This window comes from Panthera onca, chromosome B3 (genome assembly GCF_046562875.1).
Source record: "Panthera onca isolate mPanOnc1 chromosome B3, mPanOnc1 haplotype 2, whole genome shotgun sequence".
NCBI lineage: Eukaryota > Metazoa > Chordata > Mammalia > Carnivora > Felidae > Panthera > Panthera onca.
Window position 1 is genome coordinate 64,186,356 of NC_138344.1, and position 13,265 is coordinate 64,199,620.

The 13,265-nt window shown below is 45.1% G+C and overlaps 1 protein-coding gene across 2 annotated transcripts in view; it reads left to right on the forward strand.

Moving 5' to 3' along the window:
- RASGRP1 (RAS guanyl releasing protein 1) overlaps nucleotides 1-13,265 on the forward strand; it is a 78,343-nt gene that overhangs the window by 56,276 nt on the left and 8,802 nt on the right. For both annotated transcript variants that reach the window (XM_081795885.1, XM_060618985.3), the window contains exons 7-16: nucleotides 972-1,145; nucleotides 2,122-2,238; nucleotides 4,418-4,693; nucleotides 6,013-6,093; nucleotides 7,359-7,463; nucleotides 8,180-8,289; nucleotides 9,069-9,213; nucleotides 10,166-10,202; nucleotides 10,949-11,101; nucleotides 12,246-12,631. In XM_081795885.1, coding sequence (XP_081652011.1) covers nucleotides 972-1,145; nucleotides 2,122-2,238; nucleotides 4,418-4,693; nucleotides 6,013-6,093; nucleotides 7,359-7,463; nucleotides 8,180-8,289; nucleotides 9,069-9,213; nucleotides 10,166-10,202; nucleotides 10,949-11,101; nucleotides 12,246-12,631 — 1,584 coding nt within the window. The remainder of the gene's footprint in view (nucleotides 1-971; nucleotides 1,146-2,121; nucleotides 2,239-4,417; nucleotides 4,694-6,012; nucleotides 6,094-7,358; nucleotides 7,464-8,179; nucleotides 8,290-9,068; nucleotides 9,214-10,165; nucleotides 10,203-10,948; nucleotides 11,102-12,245; nucleotides 12,632-13,265) is intronic.

Consider the following 13,265-nt stretch of genomic DNA (forward strand, 5'->3'; position numbering starts at 1 on the left):
GCAGAGAGTGTAATGCAGGGCTCACACTCACAAACTGAGATCATGACCTGAGCCGAAGTCAGACGCTCAACCAACTGAGCCACCAGGCACCCCTATTATCCCATTTTTAAGTTAAGAAACAGTTGGGGGTGCAGGGGAGACAGAAAAAGATTTTTGTGAGGGGATTATCTGCTCGTCCCCTTAATTTCAGCAACAGAGTTGGAACTAGTACAGATCTTACTCAAGTTGAAAATATCGTTACCTCGAAATGCATGTAATACATCTAAGCTGTCAGCATCATAGCTCGGCCTAGCCTACCTTAAATGTACTTGGAACACTTACATTAGCCTACACTTGGGCAAAATCTGATGCAAAGCCTATTTGTAATAAAATGTTGAATATCTGCTGTAGTTTATTGAATACTGAAAGTAGAAAACACTGGTTATGAGTACAGATGGTTGTAAGCAGATCAGTTGTTTACCCTCCTGATCACACGGCTGCCTGGGAGCTGCAGCTCGCTGCCCAGCATCACAAGTTTTGTACTGCATATGGCTAGTCTGGGAAAAGGTCCAGATTCAAAATTCAAAGTATGGTTTCTTGCGAATGCATATGGCTTTTGCAACATTGTACAATAAAAAAAAAAAAAATCCTAAATCAAACCATTCTAGGCAGGGACTGTCTATACTGAGATTTCTGTTCTATATTCTTTAGAATTTAGAAGGGACACAATCAGTAGCTACTCAAATACAGTATTTGGGTTAACTAGTGTGTGTACACATCCACTTATGCCTGATGACTTTTGATGGAGAGAGGCCATGCTGTGGGTAGAGTAAGAAACATTTCCTTCCCACCATTCTCATCAGCCAAGTGGAAGACATGCAAGGAGAAGACGAGAGCTCCCCTGTCCCGTAGAATCAACTGAGCAGAGGTGATGTGCCCCTCGGATCTCCCAGAATACCAGAGGCAGTCCTGATGGATTTCTTTTTCCCCAGTTCTCCGATTATCAGAATTACCTTGTGAACAGTTGTGTGAAGGAGAACCCCACCATGGAGCGGTCCATTGCCCTGTGTAACGGCATCTCCCAGTGGGTACAGCTGATGGTTCTCAGCCGCCCCACCCCGCAGCTCCGGGCAGAAGTCTTCATCAAGTTCATCCAGGTGGCTCAGGTGAGTGATTAGAGTTAAGAATTTTGGCTTGGGCAATGAGCTAAAGTATCCCCTCTTTCCTCCAACCTAGTCTATCAATTAGGGCTGCTTTCCTCTCCTAAAGCATGGTGGAGTTTATGTGCCTTGAACTGTTCCCAGATTTAGATATGATAATTGTCTCTTTCCCACATAAGGGCAGTATGGTGAGGACCATACATACTATCTCAGGGATCAGGATACAGTTTTAGATCTGTTTAGATCTTTTAACATCTGATTTCAGAAGATGCTTATCAGCCTGTATTGTTGCCCCCAGTCTGGCCCTCACAGCAAAGGGAAATTTTCCAGGATTTCCTGGAGCTGGACCACCTCAGTTCTTAGGTCTTTGAGCCCATATCGTGTCGAATGGCTGCGTTTAATGTCTGAAGGCAGAGTTTAAGCATTTGATAAGAGGAAAACAAGGTAGTACGAACACATAATTGAAATTCCGGAGATTCTACCTCCTTTCCCAGTTACTGTCTTGCATAGACACTGACATTGCACAGAAAATACAGTCTTTGTCCTTAAAAATACAAGTCTGGTTATTTAGGATCAAGGATATAAAATATTAGCTCTAGGTGGTCAAGACCAGTGCTTCTCAAAGTCAGTACATGGCCCACCTACTCTGATATTACCTAAATGTTTATCCCTAAGGTCAGCCGTAGATCCCAGGAATCCAAATAGCTGTGCTTGGATCCAGAAATCTTTGGGTTAAACAAGTACTTTGGGCGGTTCTTAGAAACCACTGATGTAGAGGATGGTCCGCAGATCCAGTGCAACAAAGGAAGATGTGACACTGCGCTAAATTTGGGACCTTTGGTCTGAAATTAAGCCTAAGGGGGAAAGTGGTCCGACAACTGCAACACCTCATTGCTAGGCTTTGGTATTAGGAAGACTTGCAGAATTGAGAGGCATGTAACTGATATGTATATTGACTACTCTCATCTCTTTTGTGTCACAGAAGCTCCACCAGCTACAGAACTTCAATACATTGATGGCTGTGATAGGTGGGCTGTGTCACAGCTCAATCTCCAGGCTCAAGGAGACAAGTTCGCACGTCCCACATGAAATCAATAAGGTCAGTGCTACTGGCTTCTCCGGGGCCCCTTAGTACCATTCCAGGGACAAGCATCAACATTTCCCCCTTAAGAGGCAACCCAGAGAGCCTTTCCGGAGCACATCACCCTTTGTCAATTAGGCAAACTGCCAAGGAGGCAAACCCCAAGAAAACCCATAGGATGGGAACGACCCAGGTCTGAGAGTCACTGTGATTCAGTCTGGGCTCAGCATTACTACACGTTCCAACTGATCAGTTGAAAGAATGTGTCTCTCTCCACGCCTGTGAATATTCGGAGTCACCGTCTTTAATACTGACTCTCTTCCTCCAGCAACTTGTTCCAAAATGTTTTCCTAAATAGTGCTTCAGTTGACTGTAGTTCAGTTTGCATGTGAGACGTGTACAGCGAGCAACACATTTGAAACCTACCTATTCAAATCCCATGGAGAATGACATCCTGGATAGTTGAAAATGACCTTTTCAGGTGCCACTTTGTAAAAGATAGTGTTTTGTTGAGGAGTATTTTTCTTAAATGTCCTATGCACTTTTCTACATTCTTTAGATGTTACAGAATAGACTTTAGCTCTTTATAGCATAGGGCTGTTGTGATGAATACAAGCCACTAAGACGCACTGGAGATAAGAACGCAGCTCTGGTGTGGACCAGATTAACTGCTCTTTTGAGCACTTCCATCTTGTGGGAGAGGACCCCCTTACTAACCTCAACCCCAGGCCTCCCAAACTGCATGGACAGAGACTCTTCTTAGGGAGACGTGCCTGTGTCTCATTGCCCCGTTTTTCCCGGGTCTTCAGCCTCCTTCTGGGGAGTCTCAGATTCATCATCCCTGCTCTCACCCCACCCCCACCTCCCAATTCCCTACTAGTTCTGCCAGAACTCGGTGGAACCACTGAAAAGGTTCTTCATGTCTCAGAAGTCACAGAGGGAGACAGTCATGGAGATTAATCTGCTCTTGTGCTGTTTCACTTACAAGATACACCTTGCTCCTCTTAGCCTTGGGTCCCTCCACAGCAGTGCTTTCTTGTCTGTAGCTGCTTGACCCTCAGGGTGGTCTGCAGCCAGACTTAAATCAAGTATCCCCTCATCCCCTAGTAGTTTATTTCACCTTCTAAGGAGAACAAAACTATCTCATTTTTGCTGCTAGTCTCTCATCATGTGAGCACTGTTGGCTCAGAGGTGAGGAAGAGGCTGTCTTGCCAGCTCATTGTGAATGGGGGAGGCTAACTTCAAACCTCAAATTCTTCACTGAGGAGAAATGGTACTTCTTAGGCCACAATTTTATTAAAGGAATTACCAGCAGTGTTTAAAATATTTTGTGCTGTAACATAATTAGTGGTCTTTACTTCCCATCTTTGCCTGTGAGGAAGCCAGCCATCGTGCATGGGGATTGGGGTTCTGCAGACTGCCACCTTGAACCAGGTGTATTTGACAAGAACACCAGAGGTGGCTGCTCCCTTTTTATGCTGTACAGACCTGCCCTTTCCTGGGCCGGAAGCCCTAATGAAGAGCTCCCCAGGGCCTCAGCCTCACCTTGTCACATGCCTTCTGCTGGAAATTGGTCTATTGGTTCAGTCTCTGGTTCAGGATTTCAGTCTGTGAGTGGAACGTCACCTGCTTCCTTGACGTAGGCCTGTTCTGAGAACCGCTGAGAGAAGGCCCACAGAGGGCAGCGTAAGTCAGACAAATGCGCAATAGACCACTGAAGCTCCCAGCTGTTCCCCATGCCTGCGACGGTCAGCACTTTTCCAACATCACATTCCACACGTCTCTGGAAGCATTCAGAGGATACTAGGGAGGGGAACTGCATGGCGTGGGGACAGAGGTCAGGGGGACACTTACTCTCTGCTGTATATTCTTGGACCGTTTTCATTTTTATCTCAGGTTTTTATTTTTATGTTTAAATTTCAGTATAAAAGTAAGACCTCACTTAAAATTTCCCAGTTATATAGTACAATCAAGTAAAGCATACTTTGTGTGTGTAAATACACTCTGACATTTGAAATCAGCTAGACGTTTTTTAATCTGGGAGTCACAGTCTGTAGCTTTTAGCGCATCACCTCCTGCCTGACAAATTAGGGATGGGGTGAAATAGTGGGAGAGGCTGAGAGGAAACAAGGTAGCCTCTGCAGACAGTACACCCTGCCTGGTGGGCACCTGTGAATGGGTCTCTTCTGTTTTGTAGGTTCTGGGGGAGATGACCGAGCTCCTGTCCTCCTGTAGAAACTATGACAACTACCGGCGAGCCTATGGGGAGTGCACCCAGTTCAAGATCCCCATCCTGGGGGTGCACCTCAAGGACCTCATCTCCCTGTACGAGGCCATGCCCGATTACCTGGAGGATGGGAAGGTGAACGTCCACAAGCTGCTGGCTCTTTATAATCATATCAACGAACTGGTCCAGCTGCAAGAGGTGGCCCCACCCTTGGAAGCCAACAAGGACTTGGTGCACCTGCTGACGGTGAGGCTCACACGGGAGGCAATTACTGAGGGCTGTCTGTATGCCACACACCACTCTCTGCGCCTTACCAAGTATTAGCTCAGTTCATTCTCATGAAACACAATGGAGTAGGTACTACCATCATCTCTGTTGTTTGGACATGGATACTGAGGCATAAGGATATGACGTGTCAGAGGACCACACGTGAGTAAGCAGCAGAACCTGGGTTCACACCCAGGTGGTAGGACTCCAGAGGTTATGCTCCTGAGCAGTATGCCCTCCAGAATCCTAGAATTGTTTCTTGCCCCCAGCTACAAAAGCATTCCTCAACTTTCTGGGAGGAAGGAAGCTGATAACAAATTAGGATACAAAGCTTCGTAAGAGAGATAGTGTATTCTCAGTTACAAAAGGGTAAGGCAGTGAGTAAAAAAAGCAAACAAAATGGAGGCATTCGAGTCAAGAATAGGTGAACACATGTGGTGGTGCAGGAGCCTACTTGCGTGGTCAGATAAACTCCCTTCCAGAACCATGATTCTGTAGCTCACCACTGTGTGACTGTGGGCATGTAACTCTAAATCTGTTTTCTCCTCTGTAAATCAGAGATTACTCTCTGGGATAACTTATAACTTCTCAGTTCCAAAATTATACAACTTTTTATCTGTATTTTTGTAGAATGGAGTAACTGTTACAGCCTCTTCCTCCCTCACATCATGATTCTGATAGAGCCCCAGGATTCACAGCCAGCTGGGGTCTAATGTTAGCCCTTTTGCTAAGTGGCCAGATGACTCTGGCAGGCCTTGGCCTTAGACATTGTCTGTTAAAAAGATGTACCAAATCTTAACTTTCTTGGATCACAAATCATGTGATGAAAACCATGAACTTCCCAGAAAAATAGACACGAGTTCTGGACCTCTTGAAGCCATCCGTAGACTCTAGGTTACAAACAAGATTAGTTATATGAAATTGATTAAGTCTTAATATCATTTTATAATACCTGTTGTCATTTAAACTGGATTGTTGTAGAGAACAAGTGAGGTGTGGACCATCTGACCACATAGGGCCTTTTGCCTAAGCTCTAGATACAGGCTTAATATTAAATCAGATCTTAAAAGAGGACATCTTGAAACTTCTCCAAAATTTAAAACATTTTAATAAGAGGAGGTAATGTTTGCCTTATTGCAGTACCAAGTGTTACGCCCTCTAAGCTTTGCGAATTTTAAAAACAAAGAGCCTAGAAGAGTAAATAAACAGGAGGAGGAGGTACCAAGAAAGAAACCCATCAACCCTGGGAAAGGCAAACAACATCCTAGCAGTTAACCCTGTTCTGCTTTCATCTGCAGTTGTCCTTAGATCTCTACTACACTGAAGATGAAATCTATGAGCTGTCCTATGCCCGGGAACCAAGGAACCACAGAGCCCCAGTGAGTTGTTCATATTTTTATGCTAAGATTGCTGCATGTAACAGGTGCTTTACAAGTTACTCATTGAGGTCATCATCTTAAGGAACAAATCTTTATGTGATAAGTACTGTGTTTCCACTTTGCCCAACCTTGTGCTAGGCACAGAGAAAACTTCACCATATGTACAAGTAATTCTTGGCCAGAAAGAGCCTGCAGTCTACTTGAAGGGATGAGACTAATACAGGAACTGTAAATATATGCCCTAAGCACATCCAAATGACAGGTGCAGTCAGTCAGTGGTTTACTGAGGAGGGAGATGGTGTCACGGGCCATAGTGACATCTCCTTCCTATTATAAAGTATCCTCACATCATTCGTTTCTCTTCTCTGATTTTTTGATGATAAGTATATACTAGTTAGTAAAGCCTTAGAGATCATCCTGTATTCATCTGGGTCAGAAAGGACAGTCTCCTGGGTCTTTTGACCTCTTGTGCTGACAAGTCCTCACAACAGTGCAGTCCTGGTGCTGCACGGAAGGATCTACACAGGTTGTCTCCCCCCACCTCCCGTACAGGCAGGTGAAAATTTCAGTTTTCCTTGTGAAGGACCAGAATTCCCCTGCAGTCTCCAGGGAAGCTGCCCAGTCCCCAGATAGTACTCAGGGGAGAGAGTTATCCACACATAAGAAATGCAATTTGTCTGTTCAGGTGGCTACATGATACTGTCTGTACAACCGAAAAGATCAAGTTCTAGCTCCTACTCTAATGAAAGCTGTTCACTGAAAATACTTGGCAGGTTCCACTTTCAGGGTGTTAGAGGCATTTCCATGGAAAGGGTACCTTCCCCCATTTGGGTCAAGTCTCAAATATTTAGGAATGGATTCCATCTCTGCTTGTCCAGGCCTCAGGCTTTTTTCCTTGTGTTATCCTGCCTTTTAGCTGTTTTTCTCCTCATCCACATCTTTATTAACCAGTAAGTAGAGAACAGAGAGAAAATTTAAATGATCCAGCCTTGCTGACAGTTTGACAGAAAGTCTAATGGGTAAGTTTAAATTATCTGTAGATGGAGATAATATACGTGAGGAGCATTTTGTCAGCTATGAAGCACAACAGTTGTTATTAGCCAGGATTACAGCTCAAGATTTCAGTTCTACCGGCTCTCAGCTCCTGGCCCTGGCACATAGTTGAGGGCTGTCCATAGATGCAGCCATCAGGTAGTGGGAAAGGAAGTTGCTGCTGGTTGTAGTGCTTTATAGTCACAGGGATTTCTCTGAATATTTCATTTCAGCCACTAACACCTTCAAAGCCCCCAGTAGTAGTGGACTGGGCTTCTGGAGTATCTCCCAAACCTGACCCAAAGACCATAAGCAAACACGTCCAGAGGATGGTGGATGTAAGTACAGCTGTGCTCCGGCAGATGGAAGCAAGGCACATACAAACTGGCATAGTTCTATATGCGGCCTGGGGGGACACGGTGGCAGACACGCAAAGGTGGGAAACCTGACACTTGTTCCTCGCGCACACCTCATATTGTGCCTGCAGGACAGTTCATAGGTTACGTTTTGCCACCACGCTTTGACCTCCTGTTGCCGGGGGGTGTGTCTCCTCTTAGAGACCAAGCAGGAGAGCATAGCCATGGATTTGGGGGCAGAGAGGTGGTAGAAGGGTTTGAGTAGAAATGAGGATAATAAGGAGAATCTAATACTGCAAATTTGGCCCTCCTGATTCTCTTCACAGTTAACTGCTGAGGAGAGGGTGTGTCTACATTCATCCTTATGGACCAATCCAGCATAACAGAAAAGTGAGAGCCAGTACATGCCAGAATAATTAGTAGAGGACTACAGGGCAGGGAGCACTTGCAGCTGGGCTGTTCACAGAAGCAATGGAAGGGGGGCAGAGCAGAGGGGACACCCCTGTGCAGTGAGCTAGGAGCACGCAGGCACCGGGCAGACGGCACGATTGGTACACTAATGGACCTGAGGGAACCGTGTCCTCTCATTCAGGCTGAGGAGAGGCTTTTATCAGATGCTCAACCTTTTGTTATTTGGCTAAAGGGAGAAACGATCAGTTTCGCTTTGGTAATCACCAGAGAAACTCCTTTTTTCACAGTCGGTCTTCAAGAACTATGATCATGACCAGGATGGATACATTTCTCAGGAAGAGTTTGAGAAGATTGCCGCCAGTTTCCCCTTTTCCTTCTGTGTGATGGACAAAGACAGGTGAGGGTCTGTGTATGGAATATGAGGCTCCTGGTGCTAAGGGAGCAAGCATCACATGAATGCCTGTCTGGTTTTGGTTCAGATCACAACGGACAATAAAAAACACATCTGTGTTAAATGCCTCAGAACTGAAAATTTCATAAACCTGCCAGTTTAGTCAACAAGAAACAAGAAAAACTTTAGTCTTCCTTCTGGCTACAGATTATGAGAAACAACTATTTATTAATACCTTGCCTATTTTTCTGAAGTTGACAGAAGCTCTCTTGGTTTTCTGTGTGAAATCAAAGGTATGGCTGGTGGGTTCCAGTTATATGTCATGTACTGTCTAAAGGCAAACCGCAGCATAAGGTATTTCTCTCCCTATACGCAGTTTCCATTTCTTTTTTCAAGTCTTTCAATTTTCTAGGAAAACCTACTTTGGCCAGATAACACCGCTGTAGAAGTGAATACTACCACGTCACCTCTTTATTACATGCTGTCCATGTATCGCTATTTAAGAGGGCTCATGGAAGTAATCCTCAGTCCTATGTGCTGTACTGCCACGCAAGGATAGAAACAAAAGTGAGGGGTGCCTGGCTAGCTCAGTCGGTGGAGCATGTGCAGCTCCTGACCTTGAGGTAGTGAGTTCGTGCCCCCACGTGTGGTATAGAGATTGTTCAAATAAATCAACTTAAAAAAAAAAAATTAAAAAGTAAAACAAAAAAGGTGAGTTTCTAAGGCTAGAAGCCAGTCTCGCTACCTCAGACCCTACTCACACCTGGTCTGTCGCTCGCTGGCAGGGAAGGCCTCATCAGCAGAGAGGAGATAACGGCCTACTTCATGAGAGCCAGCTCCATCTACTCCAAGCTGGGCCTGGGCTTTCCTCACAACTTCCAAGAGACCACCTACCTGAAACCTACTTTCTGTGACAACTGTGCTGGATTTGTAAGTTGTTCCTAGAGTGCTTCAGGTCGAACTTGAAGAGGGGTATGAGACGGTATGAATGAATTTTAGGCCAGGCGCAGACCTCAAAACCCTTATCAACTATGCCCGCTTAGAGCCTAAGCTCTAATAACCTTGTTCTCAAATGGTTTGATGCATGGTTAACTTGAATTTAATGTTACCATTTCTTCCGGATATTGTTTTTACCTCTGGTGCATGAGGCTTGGGACAAATGGTAAGGAAATGTTGAATATGGGACATACTTTTTAAGTAATTATATTCAGATGCTGTTTCCAGTGTTAGAAAAAAATAGGAGACATCCCTGCTCTTCCACCTTCAAAAGGAACTGCTGTTAGGAAGCCATGTAGCTCTGGCCCTCCTCTGTCCCAGCCCTGTCCAACCTAATCCCTGACCCCAGAATTCTGTATACTTTTTCTTTAGTTTGGCGTTCTGAGAAACCTGTTTGTTCTTTGATTCATCTACTTCAAGCCTCAAGAAGGCCTAGACCATAGAGGTGCCTGTGTAGCTCAGGCTGTTAAGCGTTCGACTTCGGCTCAGGTCATGATCTCACAGTTTGTGAGTTTGAGCCCCTCATAGGGCTCGGTGCTGACAGCTCAGAGCCTGCTTCGGATTCTGTGTTTCCCTCTCTCTGCTCTTCCCCCACTCATGCTCTGTCTCTCTTTCCTTCAGAAATAAACATTAAAATTTAAAAAAAAAGGCAGCCTAGGCCATAAGTCCACACTACTGAGCTTCTTGAGAGCATGAGACTGTGATCACAAAATCTTCGTGTTTGCAGTTTACACTCAGGAGGGTTAAGACAGGAGATAAGGCTTTCCTTTCTTGAGGAAGAGAGCACAATGAGGGAAAATAAAGAATGGGTATCAATGTCTCGCCTAATACCAGATTGACGAAGGATGTATAGTGTGCTCTAACTGTCTCCTATCTTGTCTCATAGCTCTGGGGAGTGATCAAACAAGGATACCGATGTAAAGGTAAGGCTCAATTTTGTGGATTGTCTTGCTTTTTCTGGTCTTTGAGGCTCTCCTAATAAAGCATTTTTTACCCATAGTAGTTGTCCATTGAATCCACTTCTCAGTGCAGCTTACAGCCTCATCCCCAAACTGGCTTCCCTAGAGCACCCACTGAGAGTGACTGCCACCAAAGAGAACAGGAATGCCTGGGTGACCAGTTACAAAGCTTCCCCTTGCAAGGTCCTTTCTCTGTGTGGGTTGTTCTGGAAACAGAGATCGCTGGTAGGAGAGGCTTTCATATGGTCATGAAAAGGTGGGTCCCTAAAGAAAGGCACTTTGGGAATGGAAGTGATTACCAAAGGGCCTTGCCAGTTTTCCTTTTATCAGTAGATACCTCAGGGCCTAATTGTCCTTCCTTATGACTAGAAAAATTCAGGAGTGGACAGGAGACGTTTACTGCAAGGAAGAAAGAGTAAGAGCTGGGAGCCTTTAGGGGGTCTCCTTAAGGTAGGCAGTATATGCAGGATGACTAGGACATGACTTGTCTCCAAGACAGTGGATGCTGCTTGAGACTCATGATAAGGGCTACAGCAAGATGGTAAGATCCAGAGTTGACCAAATACGACTACTAGGTTCATTAGGAATAGCAGGTGTCCTAGCTCCAGACTAGGACAGGCATGTGTGACAAGACAGCCCTGCGTGAGTGTGGTTTTGAGACTCTGGAAAAGAAAGCCAAAGCCTTCCTGACTAGGCTGTCTTGTCCACAGACTGCGGGATGAACTGCCACAAACAGTGCAAAGATCTGGTTGTGTTTGAGTGCAAGAAGCGAGCCAAGAACCCAGCAGCAATAACCGAGAACAGTACCCCTGGAGGGCCAACATCCAGCCTTTGCTCACTGGGAGCCAAAGACCTGCTCCATGGTAAGCAGACACTGAGAACATTCCTCTTGGAAACTGAAGTGGGAAGAGTAAAGTTTTCGGGGAGGAAAGATGACCTTTGCCCTTCCCATTCTTAATAGAAACCACCACAGACACCATTGTGGAAGACACATTTTCAGAGTTAAACATCTTTAGGGACCGCAATTCTGTCACATAAAATACAAATTTTGGTGGGAGAAAGGTGGCAGAGAGCAGCATGAAGGTCTGGGGCCTATTAAAGAAAAGATTAAAAGATGGAGATACAAAATATCATCCAAAACGCTCCTCCAAAAAATATAGGGTTGTTACTTTAGGATAAATACAGTAATTTAAATATTCTGATACTTCTGTTAATTACAGTTTTGAACTTTATTTGGGTAAAAATTTAGTGTTAAATTATGTCCTCTGGGGGAAAGTTAAACTAGGATCCTTATAAGGTTTCTAGTATTAGAAATTTTTTTGTTGTCCAGAAGCCACGTTGGATTTGTACACTATCCAGACTGGGTCCTGGGCAAGGGTGTTGGGTGGAAGAAGAAAACCAGAATGATTCCTCTCTCCTTTCCAACCAGTATCTCCCTATGCTATTCCCACTATACAAATGGGTCCCAAAGAAAACTCCTACCTGCTCCTATAATAGGACCAAACCTTGAATGCTGTGAGAGCTCCCAAATCCCAGGGTCCACAGAAAATATTTATGGACTGGGACCCCTGGGTGGCTGTTGGTTAAGCATTGGACTCTTTATTTCAGCTCAGGTCATGATCTCACGGTTGCTGAGTTCGAGCCCCATATCACCTGGGCTATAAGAGTGGATCCTCCTCAGGATTGTCTCTCTTCTCTGCCCCTTCCCCCTCATTCACATATGCTCTCAAATAAAAAGAATTTTTTTTTTTTGAAATGTTTACTTAATATTCATAGACCGTTTCTCTTGCACTGAGGCAGGGACTTGAGCTTACCTGCAGAAACTGTGCAAATAGAAAAATGCCTGTTTCTCTGGGTAGATGCAGCCTGGCACCAGTGGCTCTGGTAGCCTTTATCCCCTAAAGAGGGTGCCTGCAAATGAGTCCACTTTGGGCCTAGAATAAGAAAGTTGTCAGTTGAGTCTGTTTTTCTGACTAGAGTACCAACATGCCACATATCTTCCTACAGCACCTGAGGAGGGACCTTTCACATTCCCTAATGGGGAGGCTGTGGAACACAGTGAGGAAAGTAAAGATCGGACCATCATGCTCATGGGAGTGTCCTCACAGAAGATTTCTGTTCGGCTGAAGAGGACTGTGGCCCACAAGGCCACCCAGACGGAATCCCCGCCTTGGCTTGGCAGTGAGCGTCCCTGTGGTCCCTTTGTGCTCTCTTCCCCAAGGAAGACAGCCCAGGATACTCTGTATGTGCTTCCTAGTCCCACATCTCCTTGCCCCAGCCCAGTCTTGGTCAGAAAGCGGGCTTTTGTCAAGTGGGAGAATAAAGAATCCCTCATAAAATCAAAGGAGGATCTCCGTCATCTCAGACTGCCAACCTACCAAGAGCTGGAACAGGTACCTTCCTTTTCTTTTCTTTCAGACGCCGAGAGAAGTGGGGCTAACCCAGGGAAGAGCGCTGAAGACGCTGACCAGGTTGATTACTCGTAGGATAGAGCCACAAAAGAACAGAAAGGATTCTGCCTGTCTTTCAAACCAGTGGAGGCCCTGGCTCACATTACATGAGTAGAATAAGACCTACAGGGCTCCCTATATGCCAGAAAGGTACCATTTTAAAGTGTTGGTGCCAGGCCCAAAGTGTGTTCACAACAGCCTCCTTGAGAAAAACCAGTTTCTACTGGTCAGCTCTGCTGTGCTGACACCACACCCTTTTTCTAGATGAAATTAAATCCTCCTCCCCTAGAGGTCTTTGTTAACCTACTCATCAGGATGTTTTGGGACTTTTACGGTTGCCTAAGCGTCTCCCCAAAAAAGCATGTAAGCCTTCCTCTTAATATAAATGAGCAAGTAAATACATCTTGTACATCTTGTAATACCTTGATCTTGTAAATACATTAGACAGTATCTGGCAGATACACAGCTGTATATAATATAATGTATAAACTGGTAACCATTATAGTACCAGGAGCTTCCTTTTTTTGGTTAGGCTTAGGAGGTCCTAGTTATAAGATGCCCTACAGAGAAAAGGGCA